The sequence below is a fragment of the Neophocaena asiaeorientalis genome, unplaced genomic scaffold (genome assembly GCF_003031525.2).
Source record: "Neophocaena asiaeorientalis asiaeorientalis breed wild unplaced genomic scaffold, Neophocaena_asiaeorientalis_V1.1 scaffold597, whole genome shotgun sequence".
Lineage (NCBI taxonomy): Eukaryota > Metazoa > Chordata > Mammalia > Artiodactyla > Phocoenidae > Neophocaena > Neophocaena asiaeorientalis.
In genome coordinates, this window is record NW_020172664.1 from 1,546,026 (window position 1) to 1,556,696 (window position 10,671).

The window sequence follows — 10,671 nt, forward strand, 5'->3', positions numbered from 1 at the left end:
TTTCTTGTTGTAGTGTTATGGAGTGATGAGATGGGTGATGAGATTTTTGAATTTTTAAGATTTTGAATAATACCAAACTCCCCTTCCAAATTAGAAAAAAAAATTCTAATGCTTAAAAAAAGTTTTTAAGCGAGAAGTTACCTCCTTAGCTTTCATCGAGAAAATCGCAGTGACTGAAATTGGCAGTGACTTTTTTAAGCAGCCACACGAGAAAGTTTTCGGCCGCCTCGAAAACCTCGCGGCTACCGCCGGATGCTCCAAAGTCAAGATCCTCCGCAGACAGGAAATGCCTTTTCCAGCCCCAAGGTCTCCTCCCCGCGGCCCTCTCTATTGTCTGGAGAGATTTGTGTACATCCGACTGAAGAGGTTTCCCGCCTGCAACTGCGAATCAAAGAGCAGCTTCAAAAGAAGGGACTCAGTGGGGGCTTTCTAGCTTTTCAGGCTGACACTTGGCGCCCACTGTGTGCCAGGTATTGATGCCTCCTCTCAGGTGAGCCGCCCACCTCTCGAGGAATTGAGGCTGAGAATTGAGCCCAAGGCCCCCAGCCAGCAAGGGAGGTGGAGGGGACTCGTCGGCCTTACTTCCAGCCCTGCTCTTATCCACAACGGTAAGATTCCTGAGTAGGGTTCCCCACAGCCATATCTGAAGGGGTAGCTAATGTTCTGTAGACCTTGGACCTCAGGTATACTGGTGGGTGGGAGGAATCTCCAAAGTGCTTCTCATTCGGATTCAACAACAATACAAAAAAAAAAAAAAGTATCAAGGGGATAAAATCAGATTATATAGAGATTCCAGCTGGAATTTCATGAAACCCAAAGGGATGAAAAGTAAATGTTAGTACAACATCTGATTATTTTTACTACAGGATACCAAACTCCTAATTAGAAGCATCATGAGTGATTGTTTAGTTTTCCACATTTGTCCCATGCTGTCAGATTCACATAAATATTACCTCCAATCACAGATTTAGAGGAGCATTAGATTTTAAAATCATTAGATTTTAAAGAAGAATCAAAAGGGTGAGATTTTGAGTTCCCATCGTCTTCCTCAAGGCAGTATAACTGGAATGGGGATTTTTGGTAAGTGTATTCTGTCCCCAGCTAAATGCATTTCCCCCAAGTCTAGATACATTTTCGTAAATCCCTGCCCTGCCTCCATTAACTAAAATGAATATTCACAACAATGAAACCACACACAGAAAAAAGGTTGTCAGAAATGTTGAAAGAGAATAGGTACTTTCACTATCAGAGATGGTTTCCTCTTTTCCCACAAGATGTCTTATCAGCCTTCACCCTGAGAAAACCATAAAAAGTAAGAAAAAGAAACCTTATGCAACAGTTCTCTAAATAAAATACTACACAACAGCCTGGTCATTCCTAAAAGTGATGTTGTTTAAAGAGTCAAAGTACATCATCCAACAAAATCAATACCCTATTAAGTTAGAAAGGGTTCTGAATATCAAAGACTGACAAACTGAATAACTTAAAGTATAAGTACATGACCCAGGGGATTAATCACACACTGTCATGGTGAAATTAGGGCAATTCTTCCAATCATTAACGTTTTGCTTACAAAAATGTGCTTTTCTGTTTGTCTTTCTGCTAAATGATAACCGTTTTCAAGTTGAATCTCCTGATAAAAAGAGTTAAAAACAAGACAGGAGTTGTGCTGTAAAGGTCATACATGCTGCTTCAACATGAAATAGCCAAAAGACAAACAAATGAAAAATGCCTGGATTGTAGGAAGAATTTGTAAATACTCATTGGCAATCTGCAATGGGGCACTTTAGAAAACAGTTAATGCCAACCTGTGTCCTGAAAATACTGTACTTCCTCCAGGTAACATGCTGTGGATTCTTGACGACATGTTTAGATTCAGAACATGATCAACTTGAAGAGAATTGGGAATAGCTTTAAATTGGAAAACGGCCTGGTTTCAGGGATTGTCTACTTTAAAACAAGATTTCACTCCTCAATTTTTCTAGTGCCAATCAATACATAAACCTGTATTCCTCTGCTTCATAGTCACGATACAGTTATTCTCAAGAATAAACATTAACCAGAGGTTATCTCCAGGAGCGAAACACACACACACACACACACACAGATTTCAGGATTGCTTTAATTCAATATTAGGCCCATAAGCCTCCTGTTCTCCCCAAACTCTGATACAGACAGTCCTCTTTTCAAATGAGACTGACTATGACCTTTGAAACCTTGATGAAACCTGTCAGGCAGGGACAGGGAGCCTGGAGCCTACAGATGAGGGGAAAGGAGACCCTCCCACTGGATGTCTACTTTGGGCTCCGACATTGAGGAGAACTGAGTTGGGAATTGGGGTGCTGGTAAGGGTCATGTAGATCAACTAGACCATCTTCATTCAATAGATGAAAGAACTGAGGCAAAGAACTAAAACTCCAACCCAAATCTTTAAACTTCCAGGCCAATGCACACCTCTCTGCTTCAGGACCCAGTACAAATTTTCTCAGAAATTAAAATTCACAGGTAAGGACTTCCCTGGTGGTCCAGTGGGTAAGACTCTGCACTCCCAATGCAGGCGGCCTGGGTTCGATCCCTGGTTGGGAAACTAGATCCCACATGCATGCCACAACTAAGAAGTCCGCTTGCCACATTTAAAAAAAGATCCTGCACGCCGCAAGGAATATCCCGCGTGTCGCAACTAAGACCCAGTGCAGCCAAAATAAATAAATAAAATAAATAATAAATAAATAAATGTTTCTTAAAAAGGAGTCCCCTGTTCATTATTTTAAAAAATAGAATTATCTGAAAGTAGCAATATAGCAAGTTTGATGGAAAAAATTATTAAAATAAATAAATAATAAATAAATAAAATTCACAGGTAATTCCAGGGGCCTTCTTGGAATCTAAGGAGGCAGGGTGTGACAACCCCCTAAGTGCAATGACTTTTTCACCCTCTTCATCTGAGTGCTCATGTCTGGGAAGCCACAGCCCTGGTCAAGCCAGGCCGGGGGCAGAGGCATTCCTTCACAGGACCTCAGCCCAGAGGCACCCAAATCCACAATAACTAGAGGCCTCCATGGAGGCCCAGGCTAGAGGACGGGATTTCTTTTTTTTTTTTTTTCATTTTTATTGGAGTGTAGGTGATTTACGATGCTGTGTTAGTTTCAGGTGTACAGCAAAGTGAATCAGTTATACATATACATATATCCATTCTTTTTTAGATTCTTTTCCATATAGGCCATTACAGAGTATTGAGTAGAGTTCCCTGTACTACACAGGAGGTCCTTATTAGTTACCTATTTTATATATAGTAGCGTGTTTATGTCAATCCCAATCTGAGGAAGAGATTTCTGGACTCCCCCCTCCCAGATCTGGCTCATCGTTTCCTGGAATGTCAGGACCCTGACGGCCCCAAGTAGGCAAGCAGCTGGGCTGGCAATACCCGGCCGGTCAGAAACCTCAGCCCACCCTTCCTCTCAGCTCCACACCCACCCCCAGCTCAGCACTTCATTCCTCCCCAGCTCACAATACCTCTTCCTCAGCCCTGCTCCCTCCCCTCAGCCAGGAACCCTGCGCCCACCTCCCCTCGTCCTCCTCAACGCTGCCACCCTCCTGTTCCCACACTGGCAGGAACTGTCAGCAGGAGGGGAGCAGGTGAGGGAGTGAGGGGTGAACGCGGGTCCCACCTGCTTTTTCCACACAAGGAGCACTTTAGAGCCCCAGACCAGCAGCTTGGGCAACACCTGGGCACTTGTTAGAAGTGTAAATTCCCTGGCCCACCCCAGACCTACCCAAATCAGAAACTCGGGGGATGGGGAGGGCAATGAGTTCCAACAAGCTCTGCTGGTGCTTCTGAAGCTCGCTGAAGAGGGAGAACCGCTGTCCTGGCACAAAGTACTCCCCTCCCCCTAAGCGGACCCCCAACCCGGGCTCGGCAGCCAAAGGATGACGCAGTGTTGACTCACGCGGGTCAAGGACGGCGGCCCGGGCTGCCCGGCCAGCCAAGGTGAATCGATGGCGTTCGGCGGCCCCCGCGCTCCGCCGCGGCGCAGCTGCTCTTCCCTTCCCGCCGCCTGGCGCGCCCGGGGCTCGGGGTCTGCTGGCGGGAGCCACCTCCGCTGCTCCAGACACACACATACCACTCCCCGTCCCCCGCCAACCCCCAGCAAACTCCCGGGGAAAGGCTCACATCTACCTTTCAGGTGCCAGCCCCAGAACCGCGCTCCCAGGACGCCAGGAGCCACGAGCCGCAGGAGCGCCGGCGAGACGCACCGCCAGACGCTCCTGCGCCAGACCCCACGCCCCAGCCCCGGCCCCAGCGTCCAGCACCGCGCCAGTCACCCCAGGCGCTGGAAGAAAAGGTGTGGGTTTGTTTTAATCGAAGAATGAGAGGTCCAAGGAGGTCAGTCATCCCACCGGCGGATTTATTTTATATACAAGTTACTCATTTAAAAAAAACAAACCATTTTGGCCATGTCTTTTTTACAGTGAACAATTATATATACACACATTATAAACACTGTTTAATATAAAACACAATATCTACAATCTACTTACATTTAATTAATCTGCTACTTCTAGTTCATCTGTGATTAATTTTAGTCACTGATGAGTCAGTTTCTCTGCTTGAACTGGACTGTACTATCCCCTTAACACCTTGGTCAAACAGGTTCTAAGTGACAGTGCAAAACAAGCATTTAAGATTATCAACTTATATTGATTATATATCTCTCTGACGAAAAGAACACATACATCCCAGAGACAAGAGCTCTGAGATGGTTTTGGATTTAAGGCAGCAGTGTAAGAATGTAACAAAAAAGTAAGGAATGTTTCCTTTAAAATATTACAAGGCTGCCTGAATTGTGGGCCCCCTTTCCAAGGCATACCTCTGGATTTGGGATGTCCCTTTACTTTTCCGTTAAGTGGGATGTAGAAACAGGTTATAGAAAAATCATTCAAGAAATTCCTATTAAAATCTTTAAAGTTATAACTTAAAAATTTAACAAAATGTTCAAAATTACTTTTTATAAATAGAAAAAACAAGTTACTTTTTTAAAAGGGGGTGAATTTAATCAGTGAAGAGTCCCTTTATCATACAATCTAAAATCAGTTCATAAACTATTTAAGTCAAAATTAAGGTTTCAATGTGTTTGTTATTTAGCCAGTGCACCACACATTTTAGGTTTCCAGAATACCCAAAATTGATTCCCTTTCTCATATAGTTTTCCGGTTCATCTATGGAGATTTTCTGTAGCAAATGTTATTCCAAAGCTCAGTTTTCTGAACATGCCAATGTCAGTGGTCATCATCCAGCATTAAAATAGCCTTTATCACCCTCGATGTCCACTTCCTGATCAGAATCCTCTGAAATCTCTGATTCAAGGTCTTCCTGGGAGACAGGGGAGGGCGAACATTGAGAGCTATCCAAAGCACCTTTATTCTGTTCACTGTCTTGCCTCTGGTCGCAGGAATTGTCCAAACTTTCCAGTTCTTCTTTTTTATTGTTTTGAGGGTTCTCCTGAATGAAGAGGATGAAAATGGAGATTGGTGGGATCATGAGATATGAAGAAGTGAGAGACATAAATCAAATGTCTTTTCATCTTCTACCATCTTTTTAATTTTTAGTTTATCAACTGCTTTCAGGTATAATATTTTTATTCAGAAAATACATACTTGTGCTTCTTTCTCACTTTGGAAGAAATAAAATTCCTGTCATATTCAGAGAAAGATTATACTCTTGCCAGATAAGAACAACCGATCACAAATATAAATGTAAATGTGTTATGTCAAATGAAGGCTTAACTCCAGCCCAGACCCATGGTCTCAAGGTTCTTAAAAGTTTAGGGAGAAAAAGAAATTAGATCACTACAGATACACACTCTCTTTACTCTTCAAATATTTAAACATTGCCAATTAACAAAGTCTTCAGACATTTAAAAAATATGAATGCTAAATAGTGAATTAAGGATAACGTTTCAAAATTATTAGATTGAATCCTTTTTTTATGCATTTTCTGGAGTAAGTTCACAAACATATACACACATAAATATGTGTAGCAAGTTACACAATCATGGCAAAGAAAAAATGCAGAACTGGAAGAATGTTGCTAACTGGAAAGAGAGACAAATATAATTTACTTAAAATCTGGAGGAAATTTCTGGAAAATATTCCCATATTACATAGGAACCACTGTTTTTAAAGTCCCTGGTAAACTACCTTTGACCAAGAACCAAATAAGTTAGTAAATTTTTAATCCTGTTTTTGTCTAAAATGCACATAGACACTATGAGGAAATATTATGATATACTGCTAAGGTTTTTTTTTCTAAAGCAAGACTATAGAATAATAGATTTACCAAGCTTACAACTATGTAACAAGTCACAAGATCAGATATTGAGAGGGAATCTGAAATTTATCGCTAAATTTTAAAATGCAAGCTGCTTTCAATTTCCCCACTCATTATTGTTTCAAAAATATCTCATTTATTATAAACCGTATACAGACTGGCAAATGAAAAATTCAGCATTTGTCAGATAACTTTGGAGAAGACATCCAGATTAGGACATCAAAAACAAATCTTTAGCTTTAAGTCAACAGAGCTTCTTTAAAAACTGAATTAGCCTTTACTTTTTATCACATATTGCATAACAAGGTCATTGGAAGAAAGACTGTTAGAAAGTTTAAGCTGCCTTTCAAACAGGCTTGGATATTCTCTTACTGTTTTTATATTCAGTTTAAGAGCTAGAATTAGAGGGAAAATAATTTTTTAACACTTTGATATTTAATTCTTCTAAAAAACAGTGCAAACAAGACTTAAAAGTGTTTATTTCCTTATATTTACCCTTGAGCTCTGCCTAGTTTTATTGTGGCTGTGTAAATAAAAGAAACAATTTTCTCCCAAAGATAACTGCTTAAGTCATTTACTGTCAATTACTTTATCTTTCCTGCGTTAATTAGATAAACAACATATGGGGTTTATAAAACAATTAGCTGGGAGTTTTACTAGCCAGTGTGTGAAAACCCAGGCATAATTGATATAGGAACCGCATTAGGTGCTTTTAGCATTACTGCCGCCTGAACAACTCATCCTGAATTTCAGCAGGACTATTTGCCTTTTTAATCAAGGTGAAGAGGTTAAATAGTCCCTCAAATGACTTTTGCATACAACCTGTAACAGGCCTCGCATTGAGATAACATGATAAAAATATTTATTTCCATAGAAACAGAGCCATGTCAATACCTGTTTTAGTCTTCTCCATTTAGCGCGTCGATTCTGAAACCAGGTTTTGACCTACAGGAAAGACAGAAAGAAAACTTGCCAGGAGCCCAGAATCCCGAGGGACCTGGGGAGGAGGGGAGAAGCCGTTCAGGAGCTGCTGAGCCAAACAGCGATCCAGGCGCGCCAAAGCTCCCGGTGGCTCCACTGTCTCCCTTTTGCCCCGCGACCCACGCCCCAGGAGCCTGCCTGCGCCCCGCAAGCGAGCTCACCTGCCTCTCGCTAAGCTGCAGCATCTTGGCCAGACGCTTCCTCTCGGGCGGGGAGAGGTATTTCTGGGTCTCAAACTTCTTCTCCAGCTCGATGGTCTGGTCGTTGGAGAACCTCACCTGGCCGCCTTTCCTTTTATGCAGAGGCCTCTGCAGGAAAGGGCTCCAGAGCAGGGGTTTGCCTGCGGGCAAAAGCGACGGTTAGTGAGGGCCGTTTCTTAGTGAGGGCCCTGAAGCGGCGTGGCCCACCCCGGCCCTGCCTGCACTGGGGATGACAAAGACTGGGAGGGGACGCTGCGGGACACTCAAGCAGACACATTCACATATACCCCCTGAGACGTGGACCCAACACGCTCCCACCAATACACATCATACCCACAGACACAGGAACATCCAAAGTCACACATCTACACGGCATGTGCACAAAGATCACACGTGTATGCTCAAAGAAACACACCACCATCACACCCATGGCTAGATACAATCATTTTGATCCCCAAAAGAACACCGACTCTAGGTTGAGCTTAAAATACCATGACCCTCTTTAATCAGTCGCTCTCAGAATTTATACACAACTTTTTTAGTCTAGAGGGCCTGCAGAGAGGTCCTCTCCCTTGGTGAACCGCACTTTCCAAATATCCGTTAGGTTGGGGAAGAGTGGGTCTGTCACACTAGCCAAGGCGTTGCTGCCAGTGTCCAGCGGCCTGGCTATAACGGAAGCCCTCCGGCCCAAGAGCAAGCTTCAGGGCGCGTGGAGCTTCCCATCCTGGCTGGAGGGCGCCGGGCCTCCTCTGATTTCACACCCGGCCGGTGGGGGCGGCCAGTTAGAGCCACCCCGTGGGCTATGGCAACATTTCCGTCAATGTGTTTCCTGTTGGTCTATCTCGAAAAACCCTTTGCTTCCTCCTGCACAGTCCCAGCAGTAACCCAAGGAAACCCAGGGCGCGCTCTGTGAAAACGTTTGCCCCCAGGCCCGGCCTGGCTGAGGGTCCCCCTCCGGCCCAGAAGGCAAACAGAGCCGCACCAGGCCTGCGCCATCAAACCCTCAAGAATGGAATCAAAAACACAATAGCTTAAAAAAAAAAAAGAACTAAAATATAATCCCCCCCAAATCTCTCTAGCGATGAGAAAGGAAGGTGGAGAACTGAGTGAGGGACCACACCATAATACTGATGACATTAAAATGTCAATTAATTAATATGTTAGTTGTCTCCAGGGTGCCTGCAGAAGCTGCCAATAACAGAGTAGATTTTAAAACCCTGGTGGCCCAAGGCAAGGAGCCCCGTTTTATTTAGCCGGGGGCACCAAGGGCCACCCGGAGTGCAGATCACGGGTGGCTTATTTCTTAGGCCACTCACTGAGGGGACAAGTCCCGCAAACTCTATACGGCCAACGTGTCCGCGCTGCCCTTCCTATTCCAAAGACGTGTGGGTCAGTCCGTCCGTCTGTCCGTGGGTCTGCAGGCCTGTGCTAAATGCTTTGAAAGTTGGCAATGTTGTTTTTTCGAGATTTTGCTTACGTCAGGATTCAGACTGGGGCAAAACAGCCTCAAAAAAAAAAAGGGAAGCAACTGGTTATTTTAGCTGCCATAAAGTCACATCCCACACAGAGGAAATGAACAATATCAGAAAAACGGATCCCGGCTATCAGAAGTCGAGTGTTTCCTGAATTTGTCTGTATTGAGGATGTCGATAAAATAATCAGCAGCGTGCACTACTCCGGGGGAAGGGTCTGCTTCATGCAGCCAGGAAAACACTTAACAGCTTCTGAAACCAGATTTACTCCTATCGAGAACTCAAGATTTCCTGTATGAACGGAAAGGGTCAGGCTCTTTCACTGCACAAGCTTGTTGAACCAGGTCCAGCCCCGTAACCACCCCGGCCCGGCAGCTATCCCTGCCCCGCGGGGGCGGCCCGGGGCGCTTTGGCTCTCCCTTCCCAGTCCCTCCAGCTAAGGGAGCCCACCCGGGCGACACGCGACCCCCGGACTCCTCCAGCTGCCGGCCCCAGCGGCAGCGCCCGAGGTCCGGCCCGGGCCCGCGCGCCCCGACGCCTGCAAGGTGCAGGAAAACCAATCTGAGTCATGGTGCGGGCAGACTGGGCTGCCCGCCGCCGGGGCCCGCGCCTGCCGTCCCCCGCGCGCGCCCGACAGCCGCTTTTCAATCGCTTTTGCCACAACTTTCTGTTGCCTCCCCTCCGCCCCCGCCGCCTCCTGGGCGCTGCCACCTGCCGGGTGGCGCCTTTCTCGCCGCCGCCCGGGCTCGGCCCCGCCATGACCCCGGCCGCCTTACCCAGGGGGTCGTGGCGGAGCAGGGCGTGCGTGTAGTCGTTCACCGACCGCGGGAAGGGGTACAGAGGGCCCCCGAAGCCGCCGGGTCCGTAGGCGGCGGCCAGCGCGGCGGCGGAGTGGTGCGAGAAGGCGGGGTGGATCGGCGTGGGCTCGTATACCGGGGTCCGGTAGGAGGACACGAGGCTGGTGAAGGAGGAGTTGGGGGACGGCAGCGTGGGCGTGGGGGTGGGCGCGGCGGGCCCGCGACCCAGGATGTCCTCGATGTAGAAGGGCGTCGGGTGCGCTGGCTGCAGCAGCGGCGTGGGCGCGTACAGCGGCACCCCCAAGGCGCCCGCTGCCGCCGGTCCGGGGTGCGGGTACTGCATGGCTCCGCCGCGCTCCGGGCCCTCGGAGAGCTGCCGCCCGCCCCGCGGCGCTACATTTATCCGCGCTCCGCGCTCCCGGCTATAGGCTCTGCCGACTGCGGGGTGGGGCCGCGCTCTCTGGCCCCTTCCTGCCGCTGGGCCCTGCGGCCAATGGCGCGGAGCCCCCGGAGCCGTCTCCCGCCCCCACCCTTGGCCCGCCCCCGCCGGCCGAGGTCCCCGCCCCTGGGACGCGCTTGCTCCCAGGCTCTTAGGACCCTAAGCCCGGCTGTACCCTCGCCGCCGATGCTCGGGGCTCCAGGCACCCTGCCCCGGGACGCCCTCGAAGGAAGCCCAGGGCCGCGTCCGTCAGGCGAGGCGCGAGGCAAGCAGCTGCCTGGAAGGCGGCCTCAAGCGGCCCTAGCCCCGGCGGCGAGGCATCTCCGCCGAAACTCGGGGGCACTGGTCCAGGCCCGGGACCGGGGAGGCGGTAGCCGGCCCAGGCAAGGGGCGACTGGACTCGGGGCCCGCAGGCGTAGAGGCCCCAGGTCGGGCCGCGCCTTCGCAGGCCTGA

The 10,671-nt window shown here is 47.8% G+C and overlaps 1 protein-coding gene across 1 annotated transcript; it reads right to left on the minus strand.

The window, feature by feature from the left end:
- Nucleotides 1-4,385: 4,385 nt before the first annotated feature.
- Nucleotides 4,386-10,215, minus strand: HHEX (hematopoietically expressed homeobox). Its single transcript, XM_024739566.1, has 4 exons — nt 9,758-10,215; nt 7,471-7,649; nt 7,223-7,273; nt 4,386-5,500 (listed from the first exon to the last, which is right to left on the minus strand). The coding sequence occupies exons 1-4, from the start codon at nt 10,119-10,121 to the stop codon at nt 5,288-5,290; spliced, it is 807 nt and encodes a 268-aa protein (XP_024595334.1). The 5' UTR covers nt 10,122-10,215; the 3' UTR covers nt 4,386-5,287.
- Nucleotides 10,216-10,671: the final 456 nt, after the last annotated feature.

What these genes read in the sequence shown, in the direction of transcription:
- HHEX (XM_024739566.1), bottom strand. Translation starts at nt 10,121, where the DNA reads ATGCAGTACCCGCACCCCGGACCGGCGGCAGCGGGCGCCTTGGGGGTG. An exon ending in GCTCCGCCACGACCCCCTGG is followed by an intron (nt 7,650 to 9,757) that starts GTAAGGCGGCCG and finishes TTTTGCCCGCAG; the next exon opens with GCAAACCCCTGCTCTGGAGC. An exon ending in AATGGAGAAGACTAAAACAG is followed by an intron (nt 5,501 to 7,222) that starts GTATTGACATGG and finishes CTCTTCATTCAG; the next exon opens with GAGAACCCTCAAAACAATAA.